The 25,739-nt window shown below is 36.5% G+C and overlaps 1 protein-coding gene across 1 annotated transcript in view; it reads right to left on the bottom strand.

Moving 5' to 3' along the window:
* Positions 1 to 524: 524 nt before the first annotated feature.
* Positions 525 to 25,739, bottom strand: part of LOC145675847 (uncharacterized) — a 53,078-nt gene continuing 27,863 nt past the window's right edge. Inside the window, exons 5-9 of the mRNA XM_081746585.1 lie at positions 25,246 to 25,404; positions 24,090 to 24,196; positions 18,707 to 18,818; positions 16,061 to 16,188; positions 525 to 1,155 (exon numbers count right to left, since the gene is read on the bottom strand). Of these exons, the coding sequence (XP_081602711.1) occupies positions 920 to 1,155; positions 16,061 to 16,188; positions 18,707 to 18,818; positions 24,090 to 24,196; positions 25,246 to 25,404 (742 nt within the window). The 3' untranslated portion in view covers positions 525 to 919. The remainder of the gene's footprint in view (positions 1,156 to 16,060; positions 16,189 to 18,706; positions 18,819 to 24,089; positions 24,197 to 25,245; positions 25,405 to 25,739) is intronic.

Below are 25,739 nucleotides of genomic sequence, written 5' to 3' on the forward strand. Positions count from 1 at the left end.
CACGTACAAAATATCGTATTTCGTTCCTCACTACTGAAACAAGAAGAAATTTATTACCTTCCTAAACCGAACACGGTTTAGGATAACTTCACCATTAGCTATCAATCAGGGAGTTTCTATTTCTAGCATATGTCATATCGAAGTATTCAAGGAAACCAGCACTTTTGGACTGGACTGAACGATGACAGTATCGAGGGCGGGGATAAATCATAGATTTTACTTAAAGGATAAAGCTATTCTCTTGCTGAAATTCAATCCTCTATTCCTATCAAGAAACAGTCAAGCAAATTACTGATATGGGGCAGAAAGACCGCCATTTATAGACTACGAAACTAGGGAAAATTTAACTTAAAAAGAGGGAAATCGTCTCGGAAAATTTACAAACGGTGCTGTAGCAGATATGGGTAAATGGCACGAATTTCGTTTTTCAATAAATTACATTTATCTACTGCTTTAGATTTCAAACTTGTTAGCTTGGGCCTAAGCCCTTTCAAAAAAAAAAAAATCCTGATGGTGCCACTGGATAAGGTTCAGTATTTTCTTTATTTAAATAAACATTACACAGGGATAAAAGTGAGGTGGAACGCGGGAGAACGCCATTCTCCCACCTCCAAAATACATGTACGGCGTTCCCCCACCTCCTAAAAAATTACAATGGGCAAAGATTGGCAGGGGGACGGCGTGACGTCATGCCGCTACCTACTGTCTCACCCACCTTTTCAGATCCACTTTTACCCCTGCATTACACGAGGAGTTTCCAAAGACTGTACAAGCCATTTTTCACTGAATGTTATTTTTTAATGTTGTTCGATAATAAATTTTATACATTATATCATGCATGGTAACAGTTTTAAGTGACACAGCAATTATTTTCAACAAATGTCTACTGTCACAAAAACACTAATATTCACAATCAGTTCTAACTACTGCGACTATATTCTTCCACCACACTACTAAACCACTCAGGATCAGATGAAGAAAATTTGTCAGGTCTTCCATTTTTATTATGATAGTGCCATTCCGAAATTCCATAGCCTTTCACCCCATCTACCGTGAACTCCATGAACCTTTCGATCATCTTTGCTTCCCACCTCCAACCGACGGAATGAGCAATAGATTCCTTCACTTGTGCCTGTACTGTATATGCCTTACCTCCTGTAAAGATAATATAAATAAAATAAAGTTACACATAAACAGATATATTTATATTCGCTTAAATATTTATAAAACTAAAGAAAAAACTCCTTAATGTGCGTCAATATGGTTGAGTCCAACAAAAATCGCCTTCCTTAGATTCAACCATATTGATGCCTATTAGAAATTATATATAGCCAGGTCCGTATTTTATGTCCCTGTGCTCTAAATAATTTGCCGCCTCCTCCAGCACAAACTTATGTCTCAAACAAGGAAACAAGCCGTGATTTTGCAAACATACCAGGTAAAGAATAACATCGAGTATTTTAAAAATAATCGAAAACGACCAATATTAGAATTGAATTCATAGTTTCTGGGATAGCTACAATGAATAATGACACTTTTAATCCAATTCAAGTTTAAGGTCCAACAGGAAGGAGGCGAAATTTTAAAAGTAATCGCAAACGACAGATAGTGTTGAATTCATAGTTTTCGAGGTCGATGAGTTTAACGGTATCAGTTTTCATGATGTTCAAGTTCATCCTCATCCGTTGGGTGGGAGTGGTAGAGAATCACTTTTTAAAATTAATCAGTTAAGCTAGCTTATTAGTAGAGTAAATTAAACACAATAACATATTTTCTTGCGCTTGCAAGGGACACTACGGATTGCTAGTTTTAAATATTACTTTATTGTGAATCTTTAAAAAAAATCTCAAATTTTGCCGCCCCCTAAATTCTGCCGCCCTGTGCTCGAGCACAGAATAGCACTTACCTAAATACGGGCCTAGGTCTATATATAGCGGGGACCCATAAAACCGGACTGAAAGCGCTCGGCCGTTTCTAGGCGTATTAGAGAGTATTTCCGCTAGGTAGGTCTAGTAGAGACCTCTTCAAATCAGTTGCCCAAGCGGCGTCTGTGTAGGAGGTTGATGTTTGATTATAGTGTGGTTTTTCTCAACTGTTCTTGTTTACCGTCTGTGAAATCGTTGTGGGAGACTTAAAGGAACAACACTTTTGCTTCTTCCTTGCAACGGAAGTTTACCAAATGCTTTAACAGGCTTTCAAGAAGGATGCTATGAGCGCACGCAAATTTTCGAGTAGTTTGAGCGATTTAAACATGATAAGATCAATGTTGAAGATCATGCTTGTTCTGGCCGCTCTTCATCATCTTAAAACGACGAAAACATTGAAGAATCCGCCAGAAAAAAAAAATCAACAAGAATCGTTGTTTCATGATCGACGAAATTTCAGAACAAACAAAAGTGAGTTGGAGCTCTTGCCAATGGATTTTCAATGAGGATTTGCAAGAGATGAGTTATCGCTAAGTTTGTTCCTCGCCTGCTCACACAGGATCAGGATATTTGGGTTCTCACGAGTAGACTATCGTTCCCTGCCTTCCGTATTTGACAGGCCTAACTCCGTAAGACTTTTTTTTTCTATTCCCGAGAATTAAAAAAATCTAAAAGGGAGGCGTTTTGATGATGTGGAGAGTGTAAAAAGAGCTTAGCAGAGGGCACTGGACGATATCAAAGTTAAAGAGTTCCAGAGATGCTTCAAACAGTGAGAAAGAAGACTGGAAAATTGCATCGCATCTAATGGAGATGACTTTGAAGAAGACTGATAGTATTTTGTAAAAAAAAAAAAAAAAAAAAGTTCGGTATTTTTGGTCCCCCCTCGTATATAAGGTGAATCATTTAATCCTTTAGCGCGCAGCTTTGCATATATGCAAAGTTTACTTTGAAATTGTATTCCACCATGTAGTCTCTAGTTCGGACAAAGAAAAGCAACTTTGTGTATCAGTTAAGATGCTCTTTCAGTAATGAAGATCAGAATTTCCCGCTAGATGTCATAGTAAGCTAGCGTTGGACTCTTTGTCTTACTTGTAGCACGCGGAATTATCCCATATTCTCATTTTTGAGCCTTTTTTTCTTTTTTTTTTCCTCGTTTAGGTAGACAGCTTTGAACTCTTGACGTTTCCTGTGTTATACAGAAGTGTAATGACTGCAAAAGTGCAAGCACGCTGACATTCGTCGCGTTTTGTTGGTCCTATCTGGTTTTAGTGGACTTTGCATATATCAACGCGAAACTTTGCATAGACCCTATATCCAAAAACCATAAAATATCCCATAGACCCCATATTATTTGCATTAATGTTTTTTTTTAATTCGCATGTTTCCTATATCGAAATCACTCCATTCAAAAAAAAAAAAAAAATCAGTCTGATCGGAAAAATGGTGCGTTAAAGGGTTAAAGTGACCCCTCACTTTCACTTCTGAATTAACTGACAGAAATAGCTAAAATTTTCAAGTATCAGAAAGAGGAAATGTTTGACAAACTTAACAAATAAGCATATTAACAGTGTTGCCATCTCAATATGAAGTTTAATTTTTCAAATGGTAGGGGAAAGTGGGGGAATACCACGCACTTAAGGTACATTTTCCAATATCTCGCTACAAATCAAACAAATTAACATGAGGAAAATGTATGTTGTAACTTAATCATTCTAGTTTCATATTCGGTCGTCGGTAGTGCTCCTTGATTTTCATAGATTCTGTAAAAATAAAGTTTGTGGAAAACGAGAAACGCGTGGTATTCCCCACCACATCGGGTAATGACACGCATTACATCGGGTATTGGCACGCACTAATTCCTTAACGTGAAGCATCAGAATATCTTTCCATAAACTTAGGTCGTTTGTTGACTGTACGTTTAGGTCAACTGCTAGTTTGTCTATACTATGAATATACCTGTTTCGTCAACGTTAAAGATCTAATCTTCGCAGAAATGATATTTTCGATAACTCTGTCAGGTTCTTAAAATACTCTTTCACCTCTTCTTCATTGAATTCGTCGACCCTGTTAATACTAATTGCTTCAGATTTCCTTAACCTTATCGTGGAATTTTTCTTTAAAAGCAATTCCAACCAATCATTCCCAGCAAGTCGACCTTTTTTATTCAAATTGTGTTTGATATTATTAGCTTCTGCGTATTCATAAGCTTTTCTGCGTAGTTGAATTAAAGACATTCCGTAAAACAACTTGGCTAAATGTAAAGCGTGACCAGAAAGTTCCGCTTTTTGTGTAGAGCTCAATACAGCTTTTCTTCCCATTTTCTTAGAACAGACAGTCCCAGCTTTCACTTTTGTTCTTAATGTAGCCTCATGTATCCCAAAATCATTTACTACCTCTCTAATTTTTCTTCCGCCATTTATTGCTCCTATGGCGTTTGGTAGTTGTTTTAATGTCCATTTGCACTTCTCTGTATGCCTAATATAGTGTCATGGCATCTGCAATATACATAAAAAAAGGAAAAGAAACGCAGCATAAACTTTTTTGATAACTGCTTCGTGAAGGGGCAATACCACGCACAATGGACGACATGCGTGCAATTACCCCATTCCAAGCCGAGAAAGAAAAATTGAACCTTCAGAAGTTTCACGTCGTTTCATATAAACAGATTTAGCATGAACTTAATACTAACACACTACGCTAAAATATTGTATACACATTATAAAAATCAACTAAGTATTTCAATACATATCTCTAAATCTGCAAACGAAGTAAATTAGGAGAAATTACAACAAAACAACATTTCGCCATGCCATAAACCACACCTAGCAGCAAATGGCGCCTCGCTCATGCAATATGTCTTTCATAGTCTAAGTTAGATATTAGCACTAATCTGAATCAGTTTCGAAGCATTAGAACTGAGAAAATAGGGTGCGTGGTATTCCCTCGTTGCGTGGTATTCCCCCACTTTCCCCTACTACGGCAAAATATTACATATTTGAAATTTAGGCCTATATGTAAAATGAAACACTAAAATACTCCACTTTTTATTCAATGCTGCCAAATAAGGATGCTACCTTATAAAAAATATTCAAATTTCGGAGCTCAACAACAGTACGGTAATAAAACAATTAAGATGAACAGGGCGGTGCATTTCACCATTCCCCCACCTTCCTCTACACACACACACACACACACACACAGACAGACAAATATACATATATGGCGGACCATTAACTTGAAAGACTCGTGTAGCTTTTAAACTAATACACTGAGAAAAATAATATATATGTGGCGTACGTAAAATCGTGTTACATTTGTAAATCCTGTAGTTTTTGGACTTAACGTACAGCAAACGTGTAACTGAAAATGCATGTTTTATAGTACTTTCTGCATATGTGTTCCATCTGTACGTTCTTTCCGTATGAAACAATACCGTATAGGCAGACAGGATCTCACATACAATTGGAGGTATATATCATATAGCGAACGGAGGTAACATACATATATGTAAGTAATATAAGGAAGACTCTTAGATATCAGACATGCTGCAACGGAATGATGTAACACATAAGGGCAGTGCCTATGTAGCACACGGATAACGTATGCTTCGTACTGATTTCTGTAGTAAGCAAGAGGATTCTCTATATTTGTACAATATACCGCTGTTCGGAGAACGGATTTTTCTCAGTGTAGTTATATAAAAAGCACTGAAACTTTACACGATGCAAGTATGAACAGGAGAACATTGTTTGACGTACTTTGCAAATACCATCAAATTAATGGTATTCTCAAGTCAAATTAAAGTTGGTGGTATGGTAGTCGCTCAGTGGTAGAGTACTTACCTTTGGTGTGTGGAATCCCTGGTTCGATCCCAGGCCAAGTAAGTTTGTGATGGGCAACATTGAGTCTGTGGGTTTTCTCTAGGTACTCCCATTTCTCCCACATTCTACGTAATTCCACCGATTCTTCCATCATTCTTCACTTACCTTAATCATTCGTCTCCCTTAGCCTAAAGCAGGGCCGTGCCGTTGGGGGGGCGACGGCCCCGGGCGCCGAAGTAAGGAGGGGCGAAAAAATCGGGAGAAAAAGGGGCAAAAGAAAGGAACAATTACTTGGAAAAATGAAAGGAAATCTTTGGGTTTTACGTCCCACGGTTATGCCGGTTAGGCTAAAGGAGACGGTGATGATGAGTAATGAATGAAATGGTGGAATGAAGAGTGGGAGGAAAGGGAGAACCCTGAGAAAACCCACGCACACGGTGTTTGTCCACCACAAAGTTCACTCGAACCCGGGACCCCAAACACCACAGGTGAACGCTCTACCACTGTGAAAAACGAAAAATAACAATTAGGTCGTTTTCTAGACTTGTTGTCACGGTTCGCCACTTCTGAAAACGTAAATTTATTTTAGGGCGTGTGACAACTAACATCGTGGTTGAAGGAGGAGTCGCCTGAATTTAGCAAAAGAGTGATAATGAAATATCTACTACTAATCGAAACTATAAATATTTTCTAGTAAGGTAAATTTTGAATAAATTATATTATTATTCTTAGTTTCTGTATATGTTCATTTTAGAGGTAATTATCCCAAATCGGACTTCCGAAGAAACTTATCGAATCGAATTTATTGACCGTGCTGATAGCGACTACTCCCAGTCACGACCTAATTAGTTTTTCAGTTTTGTTAGAAATAAGAAAAGAAAGAGTGAGAAGAGAAAGGAGGGGAGAGAAGTAGAAAGAGATAAGAAAAGAAAAAGAAAAGGAGAGGGAAAAGGAAAGATTGAGGATTTTAAAGGAGAATGGGTTACTGGATGATTTAGGAGATATAATAATGAATTCGAATGGTTATTATCCGGTAAATCGTTACAAATACTATTAGTGGAGAATCAATTTTGAAGTGATGTGGAATAGACACGTTTCCTCATACCACCCAGACCTAGCTCCAGGCACCACGTTCGTGGGGTTGCCCAGACCTAGACCTGGAAATGAGAAAAGTGAAATTTAATTCTTTGTAATTTAATCTCAAACCATAATTGATAACTATCCAATATCTGAACTCCATGATCTGAGATCGACCACACATATGAATTAGCCAAGAAAAGAAAAAGGAAAAAAAATAAACTTATAAACTCAATATAAAATTTATGTATCGTCTCAATAAGAGTTTCAACTTCCTGGAAGAAAGATGTCGTATTTAGGCTCATCCCGTTATTTTCGTCTCACTCCTAGAGCCGACTTTAAATTTGTTAGTAGCGGTCTTTCATGACCTAGGTTATTTACCTTAACACATATATTAAAACATGACACATATATTATAGATGTTAAGAATGACAAATGATATTACTAAAATTACTTAATTTAAATCTATCATGCATTCACTCGCTCACTCACTCAGGACAGCGTATGTATGTTTAAAGGAAACCAACTAGCTACAAGGGTACAAATAGTTTATTACATTCGTAGTGAAAAGAAAAAAATAATTACAAAGAAAATCTTAAAAGCACAAGTTATTGGTTATATATTAATAGAATGCATAGAATTATATTTTAGTAAATTTTTATATATTCAATCATCTTGACAAATAAAAAAAATAATTACATATATTATATCTTAGGCATGCTAAAGCAAATTATGATTTGCGACATACGCGAAGAAGACACTTATATCACTTTAAAAAAAATGGACAAAGAGGAAAGAAAAGAAAAAAACTTTTAGGTGTATTAGAACTTATGAGTCTCTACCTCACGTCGAGACATTAAAAAAAAGTATTCTTTGTACGTCCTGTAGCGTATATCAAACTCGAGCATTCGAGATCACTATTAATGCACTAAAGGTAGTGTCCAACACATTTCGCTCGATTTAAATTCAGTTTATGTTTATACACATATATTTTGCTTTATAACAACCATTTGTCCAGTATATACGAACTACCAGTTTGTAGCTGTATTTGCATATTGAAAGTTCTACCCATCTAGGGATTTCAACGACGATATTTGGTCAGAGGAGAATTCTCCTCTCAGTTCAGTCCATTTTTGGATTCATTATTTAGTAACTCCAGGTCACTAGTTAGTCATTCATCACTTGTACGCATCATAACACTTTATTTGTGAATTACTTATAACTTTTATTCATAGTATTTATATTTGAGAAGATCTTCACTAGTTGGGAGGATTATAATTTATATCGTGGTAAAACACTGGTTAAGTCATAGGATACACATTGGAAAACAGGGGGGATTCTAGGTACACTTTCCAAAAAAAAAAAAAAAAAAACTTTCTGGTTGATCACTAAAGGATAATATTTGTCGAGGGATTGGATTACGTTTTAGACCTGCCGTTATTTTGAAATGCATGCCATTGAAACTGTTTACATTACTGATTACTAATTACATTTATGCAGAACAAAAAAAAATATTTGAGTTCGCGGCGGTATTCCTTAAAAAGAAAATTAGACTACATCATTCCATTCGTCGGAAAACATTACTTAAAACCCATGGCAACCAATAAACGTATGGGGCAGATGCGGTGCTCTTACATATATCCATATTATACATTTAATATCATACTTTTATTTTAACATCATATTCACATACTAAGTACATGTACATTTCGACGTATTCATTTCTTTATATATATATATATATATATATATATATATATATATATATATATATAATAAATGCGCACACATTTAAATTAATAACCCCAACACTAATTTGTCCAAGAAGATTGCAACATTACACCAAAGAACAAAACTTCCGACATATCATCATAAAATATTATTTTCATTTATACCGCGCGTCTGTTAATTTTAAATTTTCACATATTCAATTGGAGAGTAGATCAAAGAGAAAAAAAACTTGTGAGGCAGGCACGTAACACAGAACATTCTTAAATACATGAACAAAACAATTTTTATCTTAACTTTGGGCCCAATATTACAACAACATTCACGGAAATAAACTAAATGGAAAGTGACCACTGGATAAAAAAAAAAAAAGAAATCCCAGACGGACAATGGTGAAGGAATGAATGTGGAAAATTACGGTGTACCGAATCGTTACTCACCCCGTCGATGGGTCAAATAGAATGTAAACCCAGTCCCTAACTATTTCATCAAATGAATCGTGTCTTGAGATGTCTCAGCTGGTCATTTCGGTTAAAAAAAAAATTATACATTAATTCATTGATATATTATACTTTCAAAATCGGGGGGGAGGTTGAAAATTAAAAAAAAAAAACTCTAGAGAAGAAGTAGAAGAAGTATAGGTAAAGAGAGAGGAGACAGAACACTACAACTACGAAAGATAAGTGGTCGAATTTGCGTATACAACATACTATAACCAAATATTCTCTTTTATGCCAAAAAGGGTTCGGCTTACCAAATAAATAGCCGAAAAAAGACGTCTGCAAAGATGAGACAAGTCTGTGTCCCCGATGGGATTTTCGGAAAGACGAAGGCTTTAGGGAAATCCCACCACTCACCGTATCCGGTCAACACCCTTGCAGATCCCGGAATCCTCTGGAAGGTTAGAGACGGCGCTAATTTAGAATTTCAAAAGAAAAAAATCATCCGACCCCTCGGAAAGTAAAAGAATCCAGAATAGTAATGAAATTAGAGTAATAGATAAGATATCCCTAATGAGAATTTGCCAAAATAAAAAAAAATAAATAAACTGGATTTTGGATCGGTGATTTCTATTGCCAAACTTCACCGATAGCTCCCCTTCGCAGAATGCGCTAAATTCTGAGGCATCGATTAATTTCCATCACTATCTAGTTTGGAAACTGAGAAAAGAAAACGAAAATATTCAAGGGGGGATGGGGTCGATGCCCGGGTACGGTAAAATAAATTTCAATAACTAATTGTTTTGATTCTATAAACCTGTCTGTCCTATTCAGTCTACAAACACTGTATGGTAGCGTAATATGGAAAAAAAATCTCAGAGTCATAGGATCTTCTCTTTCATAACCGACTGTAAACATAATTCACAACAGCCCAAAACGCCAACTATTTGGTATCGTGATCGATGAACAATTACATTTAGTTAGCCATTACATGATGCTATCCCTACCCTGCTGTCAGACGAGATTGAAATAAATAAATGCTACTGTTATGGCATACTCAACTGCGAAGTAATAATACATGCTGATATATAACTCGCCTACCTTGTCGAGTGATGTCTCGGCGTGGAGCTCAGAACTCGAAACGATTCTCACCACACATTTACGTTTCATATATATATATACAGGGTGGGCCATTTTAATTAATCCACGGGAATATCTGAAAAATGATAAAACATAGAAGAAATATTTCAAGTACACGTTATATATTGCTAAGGGGGAAAACCAATTCCGCCAAAAGTACCCCTCCCCGCCTCCCCTAAATGGGAGTAACGGGGGGTAACTTTGAAATGTCAAATGGGAACATGGGTCGAGTAATACCTCGTTCGAAAGGTCTTGGAAAACTAAGTAACACTGTACCAAAAGATGTTCCATATTGTGCACCGGTTTCAAAATGGCCGCCATAATATGGTTCGGAAACTCCAGTACCCGTAGTGTGAAAACCATGGAAGGTAAATGAATGGAACAAAATTGAAATACGTAAATATCATAGGGCATATCGAACGGTGTGGTCCCTGTGATCCCAGTGGCCTCCCTAAAGGGGTCTTGGGGGCTACCTTCAAAATTTCAAATAGTAACATGAGTCGAGTGGTACCTCGTTCGATAAATCTTGCAAAATCTAACATATTGCAGGAGAAAACGATTGATGTGAAATGGTAGTGTTCTCAAAAGGCCGCCGAAACATAGTATCCGTGTCAGAGAAAAGGTTTAGTACCCGTAGGATGAAAGCGATTGGAGATAAATCAACAAAAGAAAAACTTGAGTAGCTAACTGACGTAAGGCACATCGAGAGGTGTTGTCGGGGTGACTCCAAGGGCCAACTGAAAGGCATCCGGGGCCAACTTGAAAATTTCAAATAGCAGCTTGAAGCGAGTAACATCACGTTACATAGACAAATTAATATCAAACAGCTTCTGTAAGAAAATTTTCGACATGAGACACCGTTTTCAAAATGATCGCAAATACATGGTGACTGTGTCTAAGAAAACGTCTAGTGCCCATAGTATGAATACGGTTAGATATAAATGAAAATAACGAAAATTAAATAGGAAAACCACGGAGGCGTTCCAAGGCTCGAGAATAATACAACAGAGATAAAAATATTAGAGTAAAATTGCCATAATGTATAGAGAGAAATCTAAGTTCTGCAAAATAATCTCTCCCTGCACTCTGTATGTGAGTGGGGTGGAAAGTAAAGTGAAAGTTCAAACGAGAACTCTACTTTAATTCGTAAATTAAGGCTAACCTTACAAATAGGTATGGTGTGGTTGAAACATTTGTTTGTAAGTATGACGCTGTAGTGACTAAAAAAAGAGAAACTTTTATGCAATGCGTGCTGGTTATTCAGAAAGCATTTCGGGGATATACGTACACACCGTTTCGTCCCTCAAGCTCACAATATGACATGAATGCTAATAGTTAATCAAAATGTAACTGTGGCCATCCGCATTAACTTAGTGCACCAATTCTCTATGCATGAAGTCTGCCTTCCAAACAGCATTGGGTAGGTCAAGCGTACGCCCGAACCGTTGTCCGGTCGGACATTGAAATTTTGAAGTTAGCCCACAAGACCCCTTCAGGGAGGCCACTGGGATCACAGGGATTACATCGATTCCTATTAAAATTATATGCCCTACGATATTTACGTATTTCAATTTTGTTCCATTCATTTACTTTCCATGGTTTTCATACTACGGGTACTGGAGTTTCCGAACCATATTATGGCGGCCATTTTGAAACTGGTGCATAATATGAAACATCTTTTGGTACAGCGTTACTTAGTTTTCCAAGATCTTTCGAACAAGGTATTACTCGACCCATTTTCCCATTTGACATTTGAAAGTTACCCCCCGTTACCCCCATTTAGGGGAGGCGGGGAGGGATACTTTTGGCGGAATTGGTTTTCCCCCTTAGCACTATATAACGTGTACTTCAAAAATTTCTTCTATGTTTTATCATTTTTCAGATATTTCCGTGGATTAATTAAAATGGCCCACCCTGTATATATCATCATATGGCTAAAATATACCGGGCCCATGTATACACTATACGGGTGTCCTATCATCTATTCACTTTTACTACAATATTCATATTCATATTCAAATAAATATTCATATATTCATATCATCATCTTTTTCCATTTACTACGACGTTATATTTTAAAAACACCCTGTCTCCTCTATCTATGCCCAGCCTACATACACATTTCATCATAATACTTTTAAAAAAAATCTACAAATCGCGTCCCGACCAACACGCAAGAAACATCACTCGAACCCAAGACTTCTTTGCCACACAAACCATCCTATATCTTACTTCGCAGCTGTTTTAAAACAAATCTCTATATAGAAATATTCACAAAAAATAAAATATGTGCGATAATATTGCTGAATGTGATAGCATTCTGACAGCAACAATGAAAATTATTCTGCAACTACCTGAAAAGAATTGGAATTCAATATCTCAATTTCAGAACGGAAATAGCATCACATTGGCTGACTTCGGTTAAGAATCTATGCATAGTTTATTTACTTAAATATTTTCATTACTGGATTACACAGAATGTTGTAGTTTTCAGAATATTAAAGTGTCAAATCACATTATCCAACTATCTGTTCATATGGGCCGGAAATCGTGTTTACTCGGTTTTAAATCGAAAATAAAGGTCAATTTTGTAAAACCTAAATCACTAACTGGGTTTGATGGTAAAATATGCACGACTGATAGTACGGAATTTCGACACAAGGGCGCTAGTAACTATTTATTCGAACTGTAAACCACGAAATGTGACCTTGTACTCAGGATTATTGTACTATATTACGTTCACTATCAAATATTGTTTATAAGTTCATTTAATGACGGAATAAAAAAAATATCGCATAGTAAATACTACACTGTCCATATTTAATTATCTCACGCACTCTTTCATCACTTAACTACCACAATTACTACTACTAGAAAATGTTTACTACATTACAAATATACACATACTACCTAAACTACAAGACACATCATGCCAATACACACCAATCATCACTACCATTAATCTTATTATCCATTTAACACACATAGAACTCATCAGAGTTTACCATTTTTTGTTCAAATCGGCTCTAGCTGATGTAGGGGAAGGAAATGGACAGTGAAAACTGAACCAATTAGTCCTGATTAATTCATGATATTTTATCAGATACTAGTCATAACGTGTTCAAGGGGAACATACCAAAGCTATTAATTTTGAGGTTCCCCTCCCTAAAAGGGAAGGGAACCTAGATAATTAAATAGTTAACCCATCCCTACTGGAAGCTATCCCAATTCGGGATGAAAACAGGAGCCCTTAAAGTTAACCTAAGCGATCATTCTCATGTTATAAAGATTACGAAACTCAGAATACCGCCATGTGGATTAGTAAGAAAATCACTTACTATCTATATTAATAAATTACTACTCGGACAGGTCTTAGCTGTATAAGATATTGGGAGGGGTGAAAAGGATAATCACTGTTCTGAAATTTCTGAATCGAAGCAAATGAAAAGTTTAGCACACCAAATTAAATGCACGTAACGTCGAACCTGTCCACACTAAATATTTACATCCGGCATGGCGTCCTATGTATCCGGCTACTTTTCACTGAGATTTTAGTCTGTTTTAACTATTAAGATTGTCTAAATTTTAGCTCCTGTGCTTCCTGGTAGAGTAGTTTTGACCTGGATATACAATTTACCTGTCTGACTCGGTTTTACTGTTAAAATTCCTTCATATCCGCTAGCCGATCAAACACACAGCTTTCTTTTTCGATCGACGATGTAGAGTGAAGATGATCGTGCCTTAATATGTAGCGTGGGTAACTGCACCAATCAAAGTAAAGCTTTTTTTGGCGGTGGAGTATTTAAAACGAATAAAAAATGGTAAAATCTGGATTGAACCGGATCTTTAGATGAACATTGGTACCAAAAGAGGGGTGAAGAGAGTCCAAAATATTGTGCCAAAATTTAGATTGGTTAATTATTCTAAACTTCCATCCAATGGTGGGACTATATTTCCGAATAGCACTGACACCGTGAGATTTGTAATCGTCCATTTAAAATATGCATATATAAGATTTATAATTAATTAATATATAAATAAAGATATGAATCCCCCAAAATATGATTCCTAAACAATTTTTACCGTCCTCCATGTTAACTTGGAATAAAATAACGAACAATTTAATAACTTATATGGATCGAAAGAAATTTTTGCTAAATAGGAAGTACAGTCGGTGCAAAAATTTCTGGGACCCTCCCATCAAAAATATCATTACATTAAATTGTAATGTTCCATTACAACTGAACCACTGCGGCCCCAAAAATTACTTGGAATATATGTATGGGGGCGCCGTCATATACTCTCGCTCCGGGCGCTGATTTTCCACGGCACGGCCCTGGCCTAAAGGACATAATCGTGGGACGTTAAACTGGAAGACTCCATTTCATTTTTCAACATAAAGTTGTATTGTTTTCTAAAATCTCAGTATGTCAATTATAATTCAAATATATGTTAAACAAAAGCATACAATACCACGTGGATCCTTTTCAAAAGACGTAAAGATCAGAGTGCTATTTACAGCAATATGATATCTCAAACCGTTTTGGAGATATAAAAATATCGTCCCTTCGTTTGCAAAGTGTCGTATCTTGAGTTACGGCAGTTCGAGAGAAATTTCATTTTCTACAACTGAGGTACGACGAATATCAAACTGCTTATTCTATAGTTGTATTTGGGAATTTAGATACGGCTATTAAAGAGAATTATAGAGCTCCTAAAGGGGAATTCGGGGCTGGTCTTAATTCAATTTTTTTTTTTTTTTTTTTTTTTTTTTTTTTTTTTAGGTATGACACTTTGCAAACAAAGGGACGATATGGGTAGAGATTCCAATACTGCTTAAAATGGTGTGTATGTAGGATTTTTAAAAATGATTGTTGCTTTTCTGTGCTTCTGAACCTTTACAATAACATCTTTTGGTAGTTGTAATCATAAATTCTCGGAATTGCATAGCTTTAAGCAGTGTTGTAAACTTCATTAATATCTATCATGTCCCTGGAACGCTTTGAGATATCAAATTACTGGAAACCGCATTATGATCTTTACATATATGGAAAACTGTCTTCGTGAATGAATGTGATACTTATCTAAATATCTTTTCGTAATAAAGCATCTTGAAAGAACTTAAATTTTCATTACGTTGTTCACATTTATTCGAAACACATCACTCATGATCATATTCGATAAGGATGTACACTCATGTCCAAAATTATAGTCGCATGTCTATAAATATGTTATTGTAGGAATATAATTCGATAACGAATTCGCCCGGTATTTCTTATAATGTTACTATGTGCATAATCGGCAAAGATATGTATGTGGCAAATTTCATGTCAAAAGAGCAGTAAATAAGAACAATAAAACGAAAATAAAACTTTCTTGTCCATTTAGCAACATTTTGTTTTACTCATTCTAATTTTCGTATTTTTAATTCTTTTCCCATGAAATTTACCATAAATATACATTTCCCGATTATACACATAGTATCAGTATTAAAAGTATCCTGCAAAATCGTTATCAAATTATATTCTTACAAGAAAATAGTTATAGATATGCGACAATCATTTTGGACATGAGTGTACAAAGAATACGCATTGTTGCTTCACCCATCTCACTTGCATTATTACTGTTTGTAATACTGTACCGTACCGAAAATATGTTTGTAATACATATTTTGCAACACTGAATACAAATTTTGCAACACCGTCCTTAGTTTGCAACACTGAATAATAAGTGTAGTATTGTAAATTTGCATTTAACTTGCAAATTTGAAATATTTAATAATCTAACGTAGTACCATTTTTTAAAAATATATAACTTTATGATGGTTGGCAACACCGTTATCATGTTGGTATTGCAAAATTACAAGACCATTTCAAGATAAATGGTCCACCCTATATATGAAGTCATCAGAAGGTGAGATGTTACGTACCAGCCATAAACTGGAAACCGTAATCCATTGGTGGTTGTCCCCCTTCACCATGTTGGTAAAGTTTCAGATCACACCATTCTATAGAGAAATTTCTTCCATCTTTCGTTTGGACGAATCCAAGTTCAAGGCTAGAATTAAGATGTGAAAAATAACTTACACACAATAAGGAACCAAAGTTCAGTTTTCATTCGTTCTTTTTCTGAAAATTCAAAACTTTCCTAAAAAAAATTATTTTAGATCTCTACTTCAGGTTTGACTCTTTGTACTAAATCAGCCAGGGTTTAAGCACTTCATGCAATTGTTACACAAGCGACACTAGCATAATATTAGGTTGGTACGAATAAAATGTACAATTTTTATGTTCAGTGGGAAACCGCCATCTGTAACGTATGACTAATGGACACACCAAGGTCATACGTACGACGCCACAAACCACAGTGTGTTTCAAAACAACACCGACAACGTTTAAAGAGGTGATTCCTGACACCAAGATAAGACAAAGAGTATAAACCAACCTGGGTACAGAAATTCGTCATTTCGGAGTTATAGGCTGCCGAAAACATGAAAAAATGAACTTTAAAAATCCATAACTCCAAAACTATGGGACCTACCGTAGTCGGGTCAAAACTTCACTTAGGAACTAATATATGCACTATCAAAAAATACATGGGTCAGAATCCTAAGGTACTCACGCAACAATTTTTATACAGGGAGCTTGGCTACGGGCATATAATTTGAAGCACTCAGCAACTACCTCTATAAAAAATTATTGCGTGAATACCTTAGGATTCTGAAACATGTATTTTTGGATAGCGCACATAGTTCCTAAGTGAAGTCTTGACCCGACTACGGTAGATACCATAGTTTTGGAGCTAAGGACCTTAAATTTAATTTTTTCATGTTTTCGGCAGCCTAAAACTCCGAAAGGAAGCATTTGTGCACCTAAGTTGGTCTATACTTTTTATCTTATTTTGGAGTCAGGAACCACCTCCAAAACGTTGTCGGTGTTGTTTTGAAACACCCTGTATATTGACAGAACAGACTGAGTGTGCAGTCAGTCTGGAGGAAGTACATCATTGATAGGATTATATGTAAGTGTACCATGGAGAATTGACATGGATATTCCTTTACGAGTCAACTTGGGACATTTTGCCCACTAAAAACAGTACATTTGGGCTACGACTGGTGTATGAACGCACCACATGCCATTGGTTTGCAAAGTGTCATGTCGGTGAACGTGAAACAAAAATTAGACAGACTGCCAGCGCTCAACAGTATATTATGACAAGTTTCTCAGGAACACCGTGTAAGTGGACCCCCACAAAAGTGTTCATGCAATTACAGACGAGTTAGGCATACAGACACCATATTGCTGTGGCTGTCGTTCAGCGGTTCTGCCTAATCAGTAAGATCATGGGTGCCGCATGAGTTGATAGAGGCCATGTAGGAAATATGCAATCCTCTGAGTGAACGGAATAAGCGGGAAGGTTTCCGGCATCGGACTGTCACCTCTGTTGAAAAATGAATCTGCTAGATCAGCTAAATGGCCAGGACTGGTTGGATCATAATCAAAGTCCAATCCTTTCAACCGTAGAAACTGTTGTTGCTGGTGTGTATGGGATAACTTGTCATATCATTCTCTGTTGAGGCGAGAATATCATTGCAGATCGTTGCAGCGATGAATGCATTATCCATAATCTCATCCTGAAATTATCAACAGACATCAATCATGTCCTCCTGTTATTCCATAATGGACACCCGAAGGACAGCGCAAACTTTTCCATGAGTTACAGTATAAAGCCCTTCATCACTCATCATATTCTTCTGACGTCTTTCCCACCGACTAATCACCTCTTGGCAGGAAAGAACTTCCATAACGATCGCGAATTGCAACGTGTATTTGAGAACTTCTTCGCATCTCAGACTTTAGACTATTTCAGTCGGAGGAGGAGTCAACGGTGGCTCAGTGGTAGAGCGCTTATCTCAGGTGCGTAGGGTCCCTGGTTTGATCCTTGGACAAGTAATTTTGTGGTGGGCAACATCGTACCCGTGGGCTTTCTCGGGGTACTCCCGTTTCCTCCCACTTTCTCATTCTACCATTATCATTCACTTGCTCTAATCATCCAGGCCGTGCCGTGGGGGAGGACGAGCAGGGCTACGGCCCCGGGCGCCGAAGTAAGGGGGGCGAAAAATTCGGGAGAAAAAAGGAAAAAAAGATAGGAATAATTACTTGGAATATATGTATGGGGGCGCCGTCGTATACTCTCGTCCCGGGCGCTGATTTTCCACGGCACGGCCCTGTAATCATCGTCTTAGCTTCAAGGGCATAAACGTGGGACGTTAAACTAAAAGATTTTAAGACTATTCCACTATGAAGTCCAATGGATGGTTGAGCGATCACAGAAGTGTATGGCTGCAACTGAAGACTACTTTCATAAACCAAGTAGTATCGTAATGTTAGCTCTCTTTTTTATCCTTTGAAAGAAACACACGTCAGCTGGATATTTCAATCGCACCAATCAAATATCATAGCCCTATATGTTAAAGAGTATGTGATGCTATTTAGTACAAATAGTGGATAAGACTAGATTTTTCTTTACAATTCAAACCTAACGTTCTTTTTTAAAATATCAAGCACATACTTACAAGGAAAAAATGCATGGCTGACATAGAACACCAACGGCTATTTTTGTTCCATTTTCGAGAAAAATATAATGCAGGGCATATCGATGCATCAAACCCCAATTCCTCTTAGGTCCTGCAAAAATAATTCATGTTATTTAAAAATTGCTGAACTGTCCGTTCATTGGCAGATATTGGCAATAAAAAATGAATGTTCTTTACTCGCTATACGTTACTCTTCAGGTAATTGATAAGGTTAACGGAATACTTTTCAAATGTAAGAGAATCCAAAATAAATTGTATAAAAATGAAAGTTACATCTTGAGTGCTGTAACGGTCTTATTGTGGAAATTCCGATGTAACAGGACTCTAAGTTTCATTTGACAATACTGAAGAAATCGACATTTCCGAAATTTTGCATTAGCCATGCTGGTATGCGAAATGACAATATCAGTAGCAGGGAAACCTTTCAGTGTGCTTGAATATGGCCTACTTGTGCAAGGTTAAAAAAAAAAAAAAAACATTGGATAGTCATCGATCAGCAATGAATTTGATTATCGTTCAGACACCTGCTACGTCAGGAAAGAAGCTCACAACAAGTATCTGTGAATATTTGTGGTTGAGTGTGATTGTTTGTGAAAAAAGGTTTACCTTTTGTGTTATATCGGCATTCCCATAATAAGTTAAATTCATTATAGCAGTCACAGGTAATTTTCTGTTTCTATGCTATTCAGTGGCGAAGCGTACTATGGGGCTCTGAGGCCGGGCCTACACTGTTTTCTACCGTATATTTTCTTTATCTTTGGTTTCTATAAAATAAAATCAATATCTCAATATATCGTTTTTTTCGGTAACAAAATAGTAGGTTGGAAACACTCGGAGGCCCTTCCGTCTGAGTCTCATCAGCTCGCTAGGCAGGCTTACGGGCTATGCTGCTCAGAGAGTGAAGCTATTATCGCTGGAAATTGCTCACATTGTTGGCAAGGTGCGAAGGCTCGCCTCTGGGAGTTTAATTTTAACGTTAAATGCATCTTTTAAAGCTAATATGTTATAAAATGATTTCCTTAACAAAAGTAAGAAGTTTCTGTGTAGAGCTATGTATTTCTATTATAATAGTGCTAACTTGTTTAATTTTGATATATACTCTCAGGAGTTATTCAGAGTAGCTGTTTTCTTCCCTACATGGGGCCTGGTCCATAATAGATTGTAGAATACGCGTATGCCTGATACATTAAACATATATATATATATATATATATATATATATATATATATATATATATATATATATATATATATATATATATATATATATATATATATATATATATATATTACCAAACGCTACTGTACAGAATAATAGTTGTCTGTAATTTTAGTTGAGTTTTCCATTTTATAGAATCAATGGGTAACTTTATTCTTGAAAATGTGAAAATTCTGCAATATATATAAAACAATAAAAAGTTGGGATAAAATTTCGGTGAGTGCTTAAGCCCGGAAACCACTCCTTTAAATATGCCACTGCATAGAATACAATATTAAATATCTTGTGTTGATTTAAATGAAGTTCCTTCTGAGCATTAACATTTCTAGTGAAGTCATTATCACGTGATGCATTAATTAAATGCACTATTGCACTTACTTTAACGTGGGAAATGCAAGTAACAAACGCTTATCCAAAAAAAATGTGAAAGCTAACTGTAAGAACGTACTTTCTTTTTCCTCTCCCTCCATTTTCAAATATGCAGGAAATGAAAACAACAAGTGAGGAGGAAATTACCCTCATCCCCCTTGCAAATCCCAGACAGAAGAAAATATAAATTGCACTTCAAAATATTTGTAGTGGAGCTAAATGGGAATATTCTAGGGATGCGCACGAGACGAGTCGAGACAGGATTTTCCTGATAAAATTCGAGTCGAGACACGGCTCTTCCAATAGAGAAATACATATTTTTCGAGTCGAGACATCACTTTTACAGCACATTTTACGGGACGAGACAGCGACAAACCTTGTCTCGTGTGCATCCCTAGAATATTCTGTTAATACATATGGCGTGTTTTCCTCAAGTAAATATTTATTGAATAATAATAATAATAATAATAATAATAATAATAATAATAATAATAATAATAATAATAATAATAATAATAATAATTATTATTATTATTATTATTATTATTATTATTATTATTATTATTATTATTATTATTATTATTATTATTATTATTATTATTATTATTATTATTATTATAGATTATTTTCCATCTACTTTTGCTTATATAAATATTCATTCTTTCTTGTTAAATTAAACAACAGCAAAATAACTACTATGTATACATGCACATAAAAACTGTAAACAGTGTTGGGGGCGCAGTGTCTCAGTGACCCAAGGTCCCCCCCTCGGCTCACGAAAATGTATTAAAATCTCTTAAGATTTTCTTAATCCAAGAACAAAATATCATACGTAATATAGCAACCTGGGATTTGAGCCCCCTAGAAAATTTTCTTCGGGCGCCCATGCTATCAGCACTTTCTGAGGAAGGGTCTCAGGTCTGTTTCGAGCAGTATAATGACCCTGAACTCTATGTGTGTGGAGTCAGAAGGGAAAATAGTTTGAAGACGGTTAGAACGACAGAAACACTGAGTTAGCGTATTGTTTCCCGGCATCATTGTTGAATACTTGTCAGACAGACTTTGTAGTTAGTTCCACACTAATGCCATCTGTGTAACACTTCCATCAAATGCTTGAACTCTGAACACACCACTATCCAAAGAGAGGTTTTGCATCTAGCTGGTCTGTGTAGAAGAAGAAATATTGGACTCCAATGAATTTGAACACGTATCAACGAGTTCTCCTAGCAAGTAGTAGTTATTTACATCTGTATGTACAGGGAAATTCAAAATCAATAGCATCAGTGGCGAAGGGTGATCTTACAAGTAGGGTAGGCCCGATAATCTAATAACACAAATAACATTTAATGTATCATAAAATGTTTAAAATTATAGTCAGAATTCTATTTTCCTTATTGAGTTAAAGAAAACTACCAAATCTATTTATTTTAAAGAACTTTCTTAGCTGTATTTCTAACACTGTTTAAAAAAATTAAATGAAATCTTTAAGTTTAAGGTCCCACGGTTATGCCGGTTAGGCTGAAGGAGACGGTGATAATGAGAATGGGTGAAATGAAGAAACTTTGAGGAAACGGGAGAACCCCGAGAAAACCCATGAGCACGGTATTTGTCCACCACAAAGCCCACACGGCGCGAGCTGGGATCGAACGAGGGACCCCGAGCACCGGAGGTGAAAACTCTACCATTTCGTGAGCCGGGGGGGGGGGGGCTTGGGTCACTGAGACACTGCGCCCCCAACACTGTTTACAGTTTTTATGTGCATGTATACATAGTAGTTATTTTGTTGTTGTTTAACTTAACAAGAAAGAATGAATATTTATATAAGCACCCACCCTGCTCTCCCCTTCGGGCGCCCATGGCTGCTAGGGTAGCCGTGGCGTTGAGCTAAATGACCTCTCGACAAGACTGGAGGTGCAGGACCCAACTAGGAACAAATTTGGGAGGCCCCACATTCACATTCAACTTGCGCCAAGGTATACAGGATTTATATATATTGGTGTTATTTGGTGGGATAGGTTGTGATCGGATCACAGAACAGTATGTAACTTAGGTAGTTTAATTTCCAAAATTTGCCTATAGATAGCAGGGGAAGTTAGTTCGGTATGTATCATTGCATTGCATTGCATGGAAATATTGAACTTCCGCTTCCAGTTTATTCGAGTTCTCTATGGTAGAAAGGGAAAAAACAATCAAAATATAAGCTTGGAAACTGCGTGCAAGTTAATAAATCAAACAGATGTAAGCTATATTTTAATATAATATTCATACATGTAAGCCTACAAGTAACAATATTTACATATACAGAAACAATACCACTTTTTTAGTGACTGTGAAATGATTTATTGGAAAAATAAAATATCATTTATAAAATGAAAATTTAAGTGAATTGTTGAAAACAAATTATACTTTTTGAACTTCTAAAGGTCACTTAACGTTCATAAACCATCGTAAATGAGTCATTCCTTTTTTATTAACGTTATTTTTCTCGATTTTTCTTGACTTCTGATGGAATAGGGCGATTACGAAAATCGTGTAGCAGTAATTACACTACACAAGGTCGGGAAGACAGCAGGTGAGATTTTCAACCTCCTGAAACCCCTACAAATGAGCAAGAGATATGTGTATCGCGCCATACAGCGATACACCGAGACTAGAACGGCAGCTGACCGCGCAAGGAGTGGCAGACCACGAACGGTACGAACCCCGCAGGTCCAGAAAGTAGTCGCAGCAAGAATTCGAAGAAATCCTGTTCGAACACAAAGTGTGATGGCTGCTGATGAATATCAGCAGAAATTCCATGTCTCGTGTGCTCAGGAGTGACCTACATCTCGGGATTATAAGAGACGGACTGGCTACTTTCTGACCCAAACATTAATGTCGCAGGGGGTCCTTAAATCAAAGAGACTGTTGCGGCGTTACGCCAACAATCTGCACAGAAAGATTCTGTTCACTGACGAAAAGATGTTAACAATTGAGCAGGCCTACAACGCCAAAAATGAACGTGTGTATGCCACGTCATCTACTGCAGCTGCTGAGGCAGCTCCAAGGATTCAGAGGGCACATCATCCTGCCTCAGTGATGGTTTGGTAGGGAGTGAGCTACCCAGGCACAACTCAGCTGCATTTTTGCGAAAAAGGTGTTGAAACATCTGCCAAGGTGTACTAGGACACAGTGCTAACACCTATAGTAAAACCACTGTCAGCTACCATGTTCCCTGGAGAAAGGTGGACCTTCCAGCAGGATTCCGCTCCAGGCCACAAAGCGAAAACAACCCATGACTGGCTGGCACGGAATGTCCCCGACTTCATTTCTACAGCTGATTGGCCTTCTAGCAGCCCGGACCTTAACCCGTTGGACTACAAACTTTGGGCAGTCCTTCAAGCAAAGGTCTGCCATAAACGGCACCCATTTGTCCACAGTCTGAAACAATCGTTGACCCGAGCAGTGAACAATTTTCCCATGGACGTGGTGCGTAATGCCATTGACCAGTGGCCGGACAGACTTCGTGCCTGCATTAAGGCCAACTGGTGGACAGTTCGGAAAATGATTCGTGCGTCAGGTGTACAACATATCAATGTAAAACATGACCAAAATAAATTGCCTTGGTGTTAATACTCTCTGTGTTATTCACATTCAAACTTGTGACAGTATTTCAGTATTTATGATATAACTATATATATATATATATATATATATATATATATATATATATATATATATATATATATATATATATATATATATATATATGAGATAAGCAAAACATAACCTTACCATAGCTGTGATCACGAAACGATGATACTTCAATGTTATAAATTCTTCCATCTACATTTGCAGTTCCGCTTAGATCTCCCATTTGTTCGTAATGGCTTTGATGAGCACTATCAAAAGGAAAAAAGAATAATAATGAACTAAATAAATTTATTGGGCCTCATTCAGAGTAGTTTTGACGTATGATTAGCGTCAAACTAAAGGCCTGACTATTGCAGGAAACATGTTAGTCAAACTCTTTAGTATGGTACTAATCACGTGTCAGAACGACCCTGCATAAGGCTCATTGAGTCTAAGTAGAGGACACAATTGGCTCAGTGCTAATTCGCTGACGTTTAGTGTGAGGAGTCTCTAGTTCTATCCCAGGTCCAGTGGCGTATTTACGATTTTGTTTCGGAGGGGGCTTTGCCTGAAAATGTGAAAATTCTGCAAGATATTTAATATATTTTACTATAGTAAGTAAGATTTCGGGGGACTTAAGCCCGGAAGCCCCCCTAAATACGCCACTGCCCAGGTCATACGAGTTTCTGGTGGATAGCATCGCGTTCGCAATTTGTCATGCTTCTCTTGTTTCCTCCCACATCTTCATTTCATTGCACCAAATTATTCTATAATCCTTCACTTAAATTAATCACGCGTCTCTTTTAGCCCACAAGCCATACTTCTGAGACGGTAAATTAACACTGTTGAGAACCTGTAACATCTTTGTATTTCAGCCCATTAATATAGGGGAGTATTTTTCCATTTTCTCTGAAATGAATCGGTATTTTAACGAAGCCATTTTTCTGTTTTCTCCTTCGAGTCTACTTAATGGCCCTTGTTTGGGAAAAATGTTATATACGTATGTTGTAGGTATATATAGGGTGTTAAAATTGTCGACACAGCTGTAAAACATTCGTTTCCATCGGAGTCAATTGCGACATTCTTACTACTTCGATTGATATTTAAATAACCTAAAGAGTTTGTTTACTCAATTACCATGCATTTGGCATAATTTAAAAACAGACTCCAATTATTAAATATATTAAATTAAATTTTAAATCAATAAATAAATACTAAAATCCTACTCGAAATAGTAAATATAAAGTAATAACAAAATTTCAGAGATCTAAGATAATGCATTTTTTAAAAAAATATTTAGTAAGTATATTTTATTTACTCTTTCAAATCTTTGAAAAACTGTCGTGTCCATATCTCCTTTGCGAAACATCTTGCTTGTGCTACAGGATGTATGCTGGTATTGAAGTCAAAATAAGGCACTGTGGAATACCACTCGCCCTCAAACTTCACATCAAATAACTTGGAGTTGTCCTTTAATCTGGAAAGTTATAAAATTGTATAAATGAAATATTTATGTATTATGTATGCAATTAAGTTATCGTTACGGGATTTATTAGATTTATTTACAGCAAAAAAAAAAAAAAAAAAAAAAAAAAAACGAATTTAAATTTTCCATTACATCCCAGTATTTCCCAGTATATATTACAAAAAATACTATGTAATCATATGTAAATTTATTCAAAGACTCACTAATTGAACTTCCTCCCCCCCTCCACTAGTGCTCTCAAAGCAAGTAATAAATGGGTCAAGTACGATGTATTTCCGCCAATTCTTGCGGTGCCACTTGTTTCGTGGGTTTCAAAGATATGTGCT

This window comes from Thermobia domestica, chromosome 18 (genome assembly GCF_964235325.1).
Source record: "Thermobia domestica chromosome 18, izTheDome1.hap1.1, whole genome shotgun sequence".
NCBI classification, from domain to species: domain Eukaryota; kingdom Metazoa; phylum Arthropoda; class Insecta; order Zygentoma; family Lepismatidae; genus Thermobia; species Thermobia domestica.